At 49.9% G+C, this 13521-nt stretch overlaps 1 protein-coding gene across 1 annotated transcript in view; it reads left to right on the plus strand.

The window, feature by feature from the left end:
• The window catches only part of NUP214 (nucleoporin 214), a 77495-nt gene that overhangs the window by 1538 nt on the left and 62436 nt on the right, over window positions 1-13521 (plus strand). The window contains exons 2-8 of the mRNA XM_028516280.2: window positions 825-1020; window positions 6216-6367; window positions 7326-7524; window positions 8223-8293; window positions 9698-9761; window positions 10185-10288; window positions 12998-13104. Coding sequence (XP_028372081.1) covers window positions 825-1020; window positions 6216-6367; window positions 7326-7524; window positions 8223-8293; window positions 9698-9761; window positions 10185-10288; window positions 12998-13104 — 893 coding nt within the window. The remainder of the gene's footprint in view (window positions 1-824; window positions 1021-6215; window positions 6368-7325; window positions 7525-8222; window positions 8294-9697; window positions 9762-10184; window positions 10289-12997; window positions 13105-13521) is intronic.

The raw sequence follows: 13521 nt of genomic DNA on the forward strand, positions 1-13521 counted from the left end.
ACTAGGTGAGTCCGTCATGGACAGGAGGTGGGGGAAGGCTGGCAGGCCCTGAGCGACTAAGGAGCATGAAAGTGGAAGGAAGTGAAAACTGGACATAGGTGGGGGCTGGAGGTGGTGCGGGATGCGGCCCAGGTGCACCTGTGCATGGAAGCAGCGTTGTGAGGCGAGCCTCCAGAGTTGGGTCGGTCAGGCCATGCCTGGCTTCATAGCCCGTGTTAAGGGTCTTGGACTTCCATGTAAGTCTTCAACACCAAGAGGTTGACCATACACACCGTTTTGTTTCTGTGCATGTGATGGAATTTTGTTGAGCATTTGATGCAGGTGAGTCGGTTCTTGGGCTTTGGTTATCTTTCTGTGGTCTGTATTTCCACGTACACGTGTTGAGTACTGCACTGGATAGTCAGGCTTACAGCGTAGTGGGGGATGTACTCAGTATTCAACAATTTATGAAGCACTGCTCTGGGTCATGAGGTAATGCATAGTACAGAACAGGACAAGATTATAAATAAATAACATCAGCTTGTGTGCTGGTTAAGACTGAAAACTAGGAATTCAGGAAAGGAAAAGTTCAGTGTGAGCTGATTAGTCAAGGAAGGCTTCATGGAAGAATTTTTAAAAATTTATTTCATTGAATACGTTTAATAAGCACTATGCCAACTACCACAGTAGGCACAGGAAGCTTAAAAATGAGTAAGTCACACAGTTGCTGGCTTTGGGGTAATGGTTATTTTTGTTGTACCAGAATGGGGTCTTCTAGACTATGACAGGCAGGATTTCGTTTCCCATTTTCTCTGCATTGACCTTGCTTCGATCTCTCACAACAGGATTTTCAGTTTAGGGCCCTGAAGAAGGTGAGAATCTTTGACTCCCCTGAGGAGTTGCCGAAGGAACGTTCGAGTCTGCTTGCCGTGTCCAACAAGTATGGCCTGGTCTTTGCTGGTGGAGCCAGCGGGCTGCAGATTTTCCCTACTAAAAATCTTCTTATTCAGAATAAACCTGGAGACGACCCCAATAAGATCGGTGAGTGACTTGCTTTGTGTTAAATAGAAGGGGGAGGAGTATAGTGGAGTGCTAATCTAGTTCCCTTCCTAAGAAATTCCAGTATTAAAGTGAAACCTTCTGTAGCCCTCAGGTTGGCCCCCAAGAATAGGTTCTAGGTCAGATGTTGGAAGCCTTGCTGGTTCCTTTTGGTCCTTTATATCTCTTTGTTGATGAGTTGTTCCTTTGAGCTTATAGGAAAGAAGAATTTGCTGTTCCCCCGTGCATTTATTTTTGCTCAGTTTTACCTGGGTTCTGCCTGTCTTGGAGAAAGGTTTTGGTACATGGCTTTTTAGTTGGCACAACAATTTCATCCAAACAAATGGGATTGTGTGCTGTTTGGAGCATGTTTGCAAAAATATGGGTACAGGTTGGCAAGATTGCGATTGGAATGTTGGTGGGGGGAGTTTTTTTGTATTAATGATGTAATTTTGGAAAGCATCTAAGGATCAGGATTGGTTTTCAGTGGAGTGGAACCAACCTTTCGATTAGAGGGTTGGAACTTTGAGTTCCCCCAAACTGCACCCCAGAAGGCTGACTCAAATCACCAATGGCCAGTGATTTAAGCAGTTCTGTCGTTGTAATAAAGCCCTCGTAAAACCCCGAGGAGGGTGGTTTGGAGAGTTTCCGAGTTGGTGAGCACATGGAGATGCAGGGAGAGCTGCAAGCCTGGACCTGCATTCAGCAAACTACAGGACACTGAAGGACAAAACTGAGGAAGACACAAATAGAAGGAAGCGTATACCATTTTCATGGATTGAAAGGATTAACATCATCAAAATGCCCATAGCACCCAAAGTGATCTGTAGATTCAGTACAATCCCTGTTAAAATGCCAGTGACGTATTTCACAGAGAACAAACATTTCAAAAATTTATATGGAACCATAAATGACCCGAATAGCCTCAGCAATTTTGAGAAAGAACCATAAAGTAGGAGGGATCACAATACTTGATATCAAACTGTATTACAAGGCCACTGTAATCAAAACAGTCTGGTACTGGCATAAGAACAGACACATAAATCAATTAAATAGAATAGAAAGCCCAGAAATAAACCCGTGTCTCTACAGTCAATTAATATTCGACAAAGGGGGCAAGAGCATAAAATGGAGTAAAAATCGTCTCTTCAACAAATGGTGTTGGGAGATCTAGACAGCTACATGCAAAAAAAGTGAAACTCAGCCATCAGCTTACACCATACACAAAAATAAACTTGAGATGAGTAAAAAAATGTAATAAGTCATGACACCATAAAAGTCCTGGAGGAGAACATAGGCAGGGAAATCTCAGATATTCCATGCAGCAATATTTTCACTGATATGTCTCTTAGAGCAAGCGATGTAGAGGACAGAATAAACAGATGGAACTACATCACATTTAAAAGCCTCTGTACAGCCAAAGAAAACATCAGCAAAATGAAAATGGAACCAACCATATAGGAAAATATTTTTGCCAATGATACCTCGACAAGGGTTTGATCTCTGAGATATATAAAGAACTGATATGACTCCACACAAGGAAGACAAACAACCCAAGTAAAAAATGGGCAAAGGACTTAAACATACACTCCTCCAAGGAGGACATACAGAGGACCCGGAGACATATGAAAGGATGCTCAACATCACTAGCCATCAGAGAGGTGCCAGTGACAACCACAACGAGATGCCATTTCAAGGTCAGAATGGCCATCATAAATAGATCAACAAACAGCAGGTGCTGGAGAGGCTGTGGAGAACAGGGAGCCCCAGTGCACTGTTGGTGGGAAGGCAGACCGCCGCAGCCGCTAGGGAGAACAGTATGGCATTTCCTCAGGAAATTAGGCATGGAACTCCCTTTTGACCCGGCAGCTCCACTGCTGGGAATATGCCCTAAGAATCCCGAAACACCAATGCAGAAGAGCCCGTGCACCCCACTGTTCACAGCAGCACAGTGTACAATAGCTAAGTGCTGCGAGCAGTCTTTAAGAGCCCACCAGTAAATGAATGGATCAAAAACCTGGCGTTTGCACAGTGGAGTACTATGTAGCAGAAAGAAGGAGCTCCTACCCTTCGCAACAGCATGGATGGAACTGGAGAGCATTGTGCTAAGGGAAATAAGCCAGGCTCTGAAAGACAAATACCATATGATCTCGCCTATAAGGGGAACCTAATCAATAAAACCAACAAGCAAGCAAAACAGAACCAGAGACATTGATATAAAGAACAAACTGAAGTGACAGGGAAGGGGAGAGGGGGATAACGGGAAAGAAGGGGAAGGGTCAAGTCCAGGAACATGTATAAAGGACCCGTGGATAAAGACAGTGGGAGGGGAGAGGATTGAAAGTAGAAGGTGGGGGGTTGGTGGGGCAGGGGAGAGTAATGGGGGGAAATGGGGATAACCGTAATTGGACAACAATAAAAAAAAGTTGCAAGCCTGGAGAAAAGTTGTGGGCATGGAAGCTCCATGGTGTTCCCCAGACCTTGCCCTGTGTACAGTAGCCCTTCCGTCTGGCTGTTCCTGAGTTACATCCTCATGGTAAACCACCGATCTAGTCAGGAACACCCGAGAGGTAATCCAAAACAGCTGGAATTATCTCTCAGAGGGTGGGCCCCTTGTAGTACAGGCTTCCCCTGCTAGGTGAGTGTTCTAGGAACCCATCTGTATCTGTACCAGCTGGTGTTGTTGTGAGAGGCTGCATCCAGATTCAGTGAATTTTTCTTGAAGACTCTTTCAACACATTTGCCCATTTCATGATGGGTGATTTACTAGTGCACTTGCCCACATCATGCTGAGTGTGCCGCAGTTTTTGACCAAAAACCAGTATGCCTTTGTGTCCCACCCTCCTTAGTCGCCCGATCTCACCCCCAGCAACTTTGTTTTGTTTCCCTGGATGAAAAAAGTGCCCAAAGGTAAATGTTTTGCCGATGTGGAAGAGGTAAAACAAAAAATGGCAGAAGCACTAAAAGGTATCAAAATCAACAAGTTCAAAACTTTTGAACTGGTACTGGAGGGAGGGGTTTTGGCAGGCGGAAAACTTGGAAAGAAAAGAGCTGTGATCCTGTCCACGGAGAAGGTGCTTTCTTCTAAGGAACTGCGGTTGTGTAGATGTGGGTAGAGTTTTTACGCTGGGATGAGTTATTCCAGCATCTTTACCTGCACGTTCAGAGACAGCCGGGGGCGTCAGTCCTTTCAGCAGAACCTGCCTGAGGCACTTAACCTTTTGTGGCTCGGGTGCGCCAAGACAAAGAAAATGGCTCAAAGGAAAGAACAGATCAAAGCTCCAGAAAAATACAACTAAGCAATGAAGAGATAGCCAGTCTATCAGATGCACAGTTCAAAGCACTGGTAATCAGGATGTTCACAGAATTGGTTGAATTTGGTTGCAAATTAGATGAAAAAATGAAGGCTACGCTGAGTGAAATAAAGAAAAATATACAGGGAACCACCAGTGATGGGAAGGAAACTGGGACTCAAATCAAAGGAGTGGACCAGAAGGAAGAAAGACACATCCAGCCAGAAAAGAATGAAGAAGGAAGAATTCAAAAAAAAATGAGGAGAAGCTTAGAGACCTCCAGGACATCTTTAAATGTTCCAACATCTGAATTATAGGAGTACCAGAAGGAGAAGAGGAAGACCAAGAAATCGAAAACTTATTTGAACAAATAATGAAGGAGAACTTTCCCAATCTGGCAAAGGAAAGAGACTTCCAGGAAGTCCAAGAAGCTCAGAGAGTCCCAAAGAAGTTGGACCCAAGGAGGAACACACCAAGGCACATCATAATTACATTAGCGAAGATTAAAGATAGGGAGAGAATCTTAAAAGCAGCAGAGAAAAGGAGACAGTTACCTACAAAGAAGTTCCCGTGAGACTGTCAGCTGATTTCTCAAAAGAGGCCTTGCAGGCAAGAAGGGCCTGGAAAGAAGTATTCCAAGCCATGAAAGGCGAGGACCTACATCCAAGATTGCTCTATCCAGCAAAGCTTTCATTTAGAATGGAAGGGCAGATAAAGTGCTTCCCAGATAATGTCAAGTTAAAAGAGTTCATCATCACCAAGCCCTTATTTTATGAAATGCTAAAGGGATTTATCTAAGAAAAAGAAGATAAAAAATATGGACAGTAAAATGACAACAAACTCAGTTATTAACAACCACACCTAAAACAAAAACTAAGCAAACGACTAGAACAGGAACAGAATCACAGAAATGGAGATGACATGGAGGGCTATCAAGAGGGGGAGAGGGGGGGAAAGGTACAGAGAATAAGTAGCATAAATGGTAGGTAGAAAATACACAGGGGGAAGTTAAGAATAGTGTAAGAAATGTAGAAGCCAAAGAACTTATATGTACGACCCATGGACATGAACTAAAGGAGGGGGGATGTGGTTGGGCGGGGGTGTGCAGGGTGGAGGAGAATAAAGGGGAAAATGGGACAACTGTAATCAATAATACAATATATTATTAAAACTTTTGAACATTGGAAAATGTCTGGATAGGTATGTTGCATCAGATGGAGAGTACTTTGAAAATGACTGAAGTTTAAACATGCTAGAATAAATACACAAATTTTTATAAATCAATTACAGGTTTTTTGGGGGGGTGGTACCCCCTTGTACAGTATTTCTCTGAGTTCTTTGAATGATTCTAGCAAATTAATTGGACCCAAGGAATGGGTTGTGGGAAACTTGTGATTTATAGCCCGTTGGTCAGAAGTGCAGGCAACAAGCTGGACTTGCAGTGGGCATTCTGAGTTCGAGGGGCTCGTGGAGACCTGCAGCTGAACCCAGCTGGTCAGCAGCACAGAGACCCTGGGCTCGCGTCTGGGCCTGAAGTGCAGGGGTGGGGTCAGCCTCATAGGGCTGACTGCTTGACCTCTGGATCCCGACGCCGTCTCTGGGAAGATAGCGTCAGAACTGGGCTGGATTCTCAGACTCCTGAGAATGCCCCACCCCCGGTGGAATGGAGTCTGGAAACCCCGTTTGAGGCACCGTTTTCGACAAAGGCGACTGCCAGTCAGTCTCCCCAGTCGTGCAAGGAAGAACTCCTGCGGCCCGCGTGCGCCATTGCACACGTATCAGGGCCTGTTCCCGTGTCTGTGGAGGTGCAAAGACTGTTTCCCGTAGACTGGGTGGAGGGCTTGTGACGTATGCTTAGAACATTCCATTTTCTACCTTTTTTTTTTTTTTTTTACGTGTTTACAGTTGACAAAGTCCAGGGCTTGCTGGTTCCTATGAAGTTCCCCATCCGTCACCTCGCCCTGAGCTGTGACAACCTCACACTCTCTGTGTGCATGATGTCCGGTGAATACGGTTCTGTCATCGCTTTTTTCGATGTCCGCACGTTCTCGAACGAGGTAAGCTACCGGCAGCCTCCGATGTCGACACGGGGCCTAGGGGTTCCTGGTATCTGTATTCAAATTTGGATTTTAAAACGTTCTCAATTTAGAACCATTGATCCTTGAGGTAGAAGGGACGTCAAGAAGTTATTTCATGATAGCGCCCCTCTACGATATTATCATCTCTCACGTACAGGTGAGACCGCGAGCGCCTAGGGAGCTTCAGGTGACTTGCCCAAGACCGCAGAGCTAGTGGGTCACGTCCAAAGTGACGGACGACACCCTGGGTCTCCGGCGTCCTCGTGCGGAGTCTGCCGCTCCTGCGGGAGTGTCAGTAACGACACAGCGGTCCGTAGCAGTGTCCTGCTGACCGCCAGGCCCCGTGCTAAGGCCTGGCGCGCCTCGTCCTCGCCAGGGCCCTGCGCGGGGGGCCGCTGCCCGCACTGTGCAGGTGGAGGCACCGGCCCAGAGAGTGTGCGCCCTGTCCGAGGGCCCGGTGCCGCTGAGAAGCAGAGCCCAGACTTGAACCCAGCGTCTGCTCTTCATCGGTCATCCTGCATGTGTGTGTCTCCTCTTGGGGGGCCCTCCCGTGTGCCAGGATCACTGATTGCCACTTTCAGAGTTGTGTAACAGAGGGGTTGTTGTGTAGAGCTAAATTTTTTTTCCATGTTTATGGAGAAAAGTGAACCACATTTTTTTTTAATTTATTGATTTGTGAGAGAGAGAGAGAAAAAAACATCGATTTGTCATTCCACTTTTCCACGCATTCATTGGTTGGCGCTTGCATGTGCCCTGGCCGGGGATCAAACCCACACGCAGTGTTGGTGCATCGGAGTGACGCTGTAACCAGTTGAACGACCCGGCCAGGCCGTGACCTGAAACTTGAGAGAACTTAAATATTCAGTAATTTCCTCCCACTGTGAAGTATCTATGCACTAACTCATTTCTTTTTGTTTCTGGCCGCTTGTTTTATAAGGCCAAGCCGCAGAAACGCCCATTTGCCTATCATAAGCTTTCGAAGGATGCAGGCGGCATGGTGGTCGACATGAAGTGGAACCCCGCTGTCCCCTCCATGGTGGCCGTGTGCCTGGCTGACGGCAGCATCGCTGTCCTGCAAGTCACCGAAACAGTGAAAGTGTGTGCGACGCTTCCCTCCACGGCAGCAGTGACGTCTGGTGGGTGCGAAAGGCTTTTCCTCTGTGGCGTACATTAATGCTAGTCTCCCTGAGAATTAATTTCTGGAAACAGGAGCAAGTGTTGTATTTGTGATTATTTGGTAGAAGTGGAGAGAGTGTTCTTTATTTCCATAGTTAATATCCTTGAAACCGAACAGCACACGCGATTTAATCTGAGTGTGTGTGGGTTTTCTAGAGGAAGAAGTATTTTGGTTCAGCTGGTTAAGGACTGTGTTTTTGAGGAGGATTGTTTCTGGGTCTAAAACGGTGGTGCTGTGTAAGTCACCTGTACTTTCAGAGGAAAGGCATCAGAAACATCAGACAGGGGCAAGACGATGATGTCTTGGTGTTTGGAAACCTTCTCTGGTCCCTGATCTTGCCTAAAGACGACGGAGTTTTGCGGACTTCCAGCTTTCTGGGACATGCTCCGTTGGAAAGCATTTGTACCATTGATTTAGTCGCCCGGTGATGAATTGCGATTGGTGTGTGTCCTCAGAGCAATTTTTATCCTTTCTTACTTTGCCGAAGGGTGACCTTTGAACTGGGAGGACGAGAGCTGGTGTTTCCATCTGTAATAGTGTCCATGCTACTAAGCACAGCAGGTGGTGACCAGGCGCCGACTCGGTGCGGCTCCCATGGTTTGCCCGTCCCCCCGCCCCCCACAGTCTTTCACCAGTGGCTCTCTCTTCTTTGCTCAGTGTGCTGGAGCCCCAAAGGGAAGCAGCTGGCCGTGGGGAAGCAGAACGGGACCGTGGTCCAGTATCTCCCCGTGAGTCTCGCCTTGGGTTTCAGATCTGCTCCCACCGGAGCTACCCACTGTGTGAGGGTGGTGCGGGGGCATCGCTGGTGTGCCTTTCTGTTAAAATGTTACTTATGCTCATTGCAACAAGTTCTTCAGTTACACAAGTGGGTGCAGGAAAGAGGGGAGCCCCTCTTCCGTTCCATCCCCCCGGTCCATGTTCCGGGCCCCCTCTGCTCTGGAGGCACATACACATAGACTCTGTGTGCATGCAGCACTTGGTTTTGCTTTTTTTTTTTACATGATTTAAAAAAAAAAGATTTTATTTATTTATTTTTAGACAGGGGAGAAAGGACAGAGAAAGAGAGGGAAAGAAACATTGATGTGTGGTTGCATCTTGCATGCCCCCCCAACTGGGGACCCAGGCCACAACCTGGCATGTGTCCTGACCGGGAATCGAACCGATGACCCCTTGGTTCAAAGGCTGGCACCCAGTTCACTGAGCCACACCAGACATGACTTGTTTTGCTTTTTAAATAAAATGTTACCATTTTCTGCACACAGTTCCTCAGCCCATTCCATAGAAACAGAGCTTAAGGGGAAAAGGAGTAGGTGAAGGGCTGTTCCCGTAATGCAGAATCACTTCAGGTAAAGCAGTGTTGGGCCTCTAGCTGGGTCCGTCGTAAAGGTTCCGTTTCTGTTGCTCCCGGCGACAGAGCCAGTGGACACTCACGTTGTTGCACGTGCACTGTGCCATCCTGTGCCCGTGGTTTCCTGGCATACTCAGAGAGAGTCGTGGGTCTGGTCAAGCCTGGGGGGTGGGGGGTGGGGTTCACAGGCGACGCCCGGGCCTGTGCTGCTGCTTGTAGCTCCTGGAGAGACTGTGCTCTGCGGGGGTGCAAGGCAGTGCACGCCGTGGTGTGGGCTTGAGGTCAGGGTTTGTTACTTGTTACCGCAAAGTTATCATATGAAATTTGGTCCATATTCTAGTGCATTAGCTTGTAAAAAAATACAATGGGTTTAATTTTATTGGTTTGCTGTTTGCCTCTTTTAAAAAAAATGTATATTGGAGTCCTTCTTCCAACTTCCATATATAGAGCCACTTAATTGTTTTGAATGGCTCCGTGGAAGTGCAGTGCACGGCCGTGCCGTAAGTTGTCCCTTATTCCGCCATGGATGGGCGCCTGTCGGTGGGAGTGGTTTTGCTGCTGTAAATGGGGCTGCACTGAGCGTCCCCTATGTCCGAACATGCTGGTGTGTTTCTGTGGGACAGCACCCCGGAATCGGGCGCCCCCTCTTCCCCGTGGTCAGGCTGTCCTCTCTGGGGCAGGGAAACTTAGGTGGCTTCCGGGGGGATGCACTGGGTTTGACAGTTTCATTGGCTTGGGGACTGTTTCGTGTGACACTTTTTTTCTTTTTTCTAATCTCTTTCAGACGTTGCAGGAAAAAAAAGTCATTCCTTGTCCTCCGTTCTATGAGTCAGATCACCCGGTCCGAGGTAACACACCGGTTTTCTGTGGGGCTGACCTTCCGTAAGGTGCCGTCTGTGTTACAGAGGTTTGGATGGTGCGATGCGCCTGCACCCCTGCTCAGGGGCGTGCTGTCGCCCCTGTGGGAGCACGCCCACTGTCAGTCGGTGGTGCGGTCAGCGTGACGGCCATCTGGTGGACAGCTGTGTCTCGTGGCGGCTGGCATTAACTGGATCCTGGTTTTTTTTTTTAATTAGAATTCTTCATAACTTCCCCTGATTATAATCCACCCGAGGGGGAAATGCCACTTTGGGATAAATTTAGGCTCATAATCAGTGAAATCCGGACCTTGGTTAAAGCTGTAGCAGTTGGGTTTCTATCCATAAGATGTTAGTTTCGTGGCACACGGGCTGTCCCAAGCAAGGTGCTCATTTCGGGCGTGTGTCTTTCAGTCCTGGACGTGCTGTGGATCGGTACCTACGTCTTCACGATCGTGTACGCCGCCGCGGACGGGTCCTTGGAAACGTCTCCCGACGTGGTCATGGCGCTGCTGCCGGTGGGTGTACGACAAGGGCGTCTTCGAGCTTCGAGAATGAGCAAAGTCTCCCAGTGAAGTTTGCAGCTCAGGCCTTCCTTCCCTGTTCTGGTGGCGACGGTGCACCTTCAGGTGCATGGTCCGTACCATCGGCCGGGGACCAAACTTACGCTCCCGACCCGAGCGACAGCCGCTCGCCCGGTGTGCAGCGGAGCCACACGCTGCACATGGAGGTTCGCAGCGGAGGAGTTAAAGCCATTTTATTTGTCGGGCGCCTGCAAGGAGAGTGGGAAGCTACAGCTTAAACCTGAACTCCCCAGTGGCTTTCTTAGTCAAGGGTTTTTAAAGGCAGAGAGTGAGGGTTGGGGGGAGCAAAAGGGCCGGCCGTGCAGTTTCGGTTGGAGAGCTTTGGCCCTCGGCCGCTGTGATGAGATATGTAGGGGCTTCGGCACCGGCCTTCCCGCACCGCGGACCCTTCGCTTCTGAGAGGGCTCTGGTCTTCGAGTTCTGGTGTGTTTCGGTCCTTTGGTTCCCTGAGGAGGGTGATGTGTTGGTTCCAGCTGCAGCCGGAGGGGGTGTCCCTCCTCTGCACGTGTTTTGGCTGCAGGACTGCAGCAGCGTCGGTCCGTTGTCTCTGCAAAGTGACTTGGGACCTCGTCAGGACGGGGCCGTTCTGAGCCAGTTCCGCAGCTACAGCACGGCCTCCGCTTGGAGCCTGTCCCACAGTAACCAGTCATAAGTGAAAAAAAAACTGGAAAACTTGCTTCTGCTTAAGCTGTAAACTGAGTCTTAGTGATGTTAACCTGCAAAGGCATTTTAGAAAAGCAAGAAAATACCTTGATTTTTAAAATGCTTCCCCTTATTTATTCATCAGCTGTATATCAAATGCTTGCAATGTGTTAGGCGCTGTGTTAAAGCCAAGCATACAGCGTTCTTGCTTTTGCGGGACTCACGTTCTCACGAATGCACCAGTCCAGAGAGGAGCGTGGGGTCACGGAAGCTGAGGGTGATGGGCAATGAAGCAGGGCCCGGGGAGGGGCGAGCGGTGACCGGGGTGGCTGTGGTGGGTCAGAGAAGGGCTCTGAGAGGAGCCGTGCGAGCCAGGACCGAGGGTGAGGGGGGCAGCGGGTGTCGGCTCCAAGAAGGACGGCAGTGTCTGCAGAGACTTGCTGACGTGCAGCGGCGTTTAAAAACAGCAAGTGAGTGGACGTACTTCCAGAAAATGCTTGTCCTCAAAAACAACCGACAGTACATACGTAAATGTCTAAGCACCACAGAAGTAGGAGTTAAACTTGTCCTTCTGTGTTGCAACCTTACTTTACCTGGTAGTAAATTGCAAGCATCTTTCTGTATCAAATGAAATCTCATTTACTTTGAACAGATTTATTTAGCTCCGTTTTTAGCCCGTGTGGGTTCCTGATGCCGTGACTCTACGTGTTGACGGTCACGCGCCGCTTCAGTGCAGGTCTGTTCTGAGGAGTACCACACCCCGCCCCACGCCGCGCCACCGTCCTGGACGGGCACTCGTGGAGGCCCACGTGGCCCGGCCTCCCCCGCACCCAGCCCCTGCGGTCGAGCCTGTCTCGCGGCGGGGTGGGGGGAGTCGTTTTCCCTCGGCTCCTGGGTTCTTTTGGCTGAGACGCCCGTCACATATGCCTAGGAGAAAAACAAAAATGTAATAACATGTTTACCTCCTGTATTCATGGAAAACAGTAATTGGCTGAAAGGGCCGAGTCCACCTCCTTAAATACCGTCTTCAGCTGAGGGCAGAGGAACATGGTGGGGGTGGGGGCCAGGGGAGTGGGTCTGAGAGGTGGCCAGGGACAGGGCAAGGCTGTCGCGCAGATGTGCGGGCCGCCGTCGGCGTTGGTGAGAGGCCCTAGAGAGGAGGTTGTGCCCTCCTTCCCTCCTGCGAGGGAAGCACCCTTGAGTGGAAATTTCCCTTGTGAATGTTTTACAGAGGCACCTTCCGCTTGGTTTTCAGAGCGTCTTCATGTCTGCTCTTTCTCCAAAGTAAGGCTTAAAACAATCCTATGCCAAGTGGACGTTCTCAGGCGACGGGTGCTGTTCCCTGCAGCTCCGGGTCGCAGCCCCGTGCCGCGCGTCCCCGTGCGGAACACGTTTGTGTGCCGTGTGCTCTGCAGCTTTACGACGGCCGAGATGTTTGGCCGCCGCGTCACTAGTCGGGAGGAATTTCTCAGCTTCGTTGTAATCTTAGGGAGTCACAGTCTCGTGTGTGGTCTGTTGACCGAAATGGGCCTAAATGTCACCGTGCAGCTCAGGAATGCGGTGAGCGTGTTCCTGTTCAGAACACCGCGGAGGTTTTCTGTTCCCGGGGATGACGCGGACACCGGCAGGGGTTCACCTGAGGGCTGACGTTCCCAGTCTGTGCTGGGAGCTTCGTATTATCATTCGTTTCACGCCTCCAACGACCTTGGGTGTCGTTCTAGTAGAGGCGTTGTTACACCGGTGAGGCAGGTGAGCGTCAGGCCGAGCAGCCCGCACACACTCGCCCAGGCAGACAGTTCGAACGCAGTTGGGTTGGCGGCCGCCGCTCCTGCTCCCCACACGCCTCAGGGCCGCCTCTGCATCGTGCCTGTCCACCTGGACGTAGATTTCTGAGCAACTTTTCTCGTGAAACTTCAATGGTTTCCTCGTTCAAGAGCATTAACTGCATAGGGGCAAAGACAAGCCGCGCCTGAGGCTTCTTCCTCGTTCCGTTCGTTGCAGAAAAAGGAAGAAAAGCACCCCGAGGTGTTCGTGAACTTCATGGAGCCCTGCTATGGCTGCTGCACGGAGAGGCAGCACCACTACTACCTGAGCTACGTCGAGGAATGGTGAGCGGGGCCGGGACGGCGCGGCTGCTCACGCCGAGGCGCTGCTTCCGCTCTCGGGCCTTTCCTGGGAGAGGAGGGCAGGGCGGAGGCGGCGCCGAGAACATGTTTGGGGGGGTGGGGGGCTAGATAGTGCCTTCCGGCTGCGCCTTCAGCTCCCCGGCCTGGAGTCAGGTGGCTCCAGCATGTGCTGCTTTTTAAGTCCCCTTTTCTTAGTGACCGCAGTGAGAGTTTATGAAAACACCGGTATTTAAGGGACATAATAAAAGTCGCCCTCTGAGAGCAGGAGCTGCCCTCTGACACATGACTGGGCGCAAAGCTCCTGTCCCTCCGACGGGACCATCCCGTTGGTGGGGTGTCGCGCTGTGTACTGGGAACTCCGGCTTGAGTCGCCTGTGTCTCACCCGCGCTTCAGCTGGT

The sequence above is a fragment of the Phyllostomus discolor genome, chromosome 3 (assembly GCF_004126475.2).
Source record: "Phyllostomus discolor isolate MPI-MPIP mPhyDis1 chromosome 3, mPhyDis1.pri.v3, whole genome shotgun sequence".
NCBI classification, from domain to species: Eukaryota; Metazoa; Chordata; class Mammalia; order Chiroptera; family Phyllostomidae; genus Phyllostomus; species Phyllostomus discolor.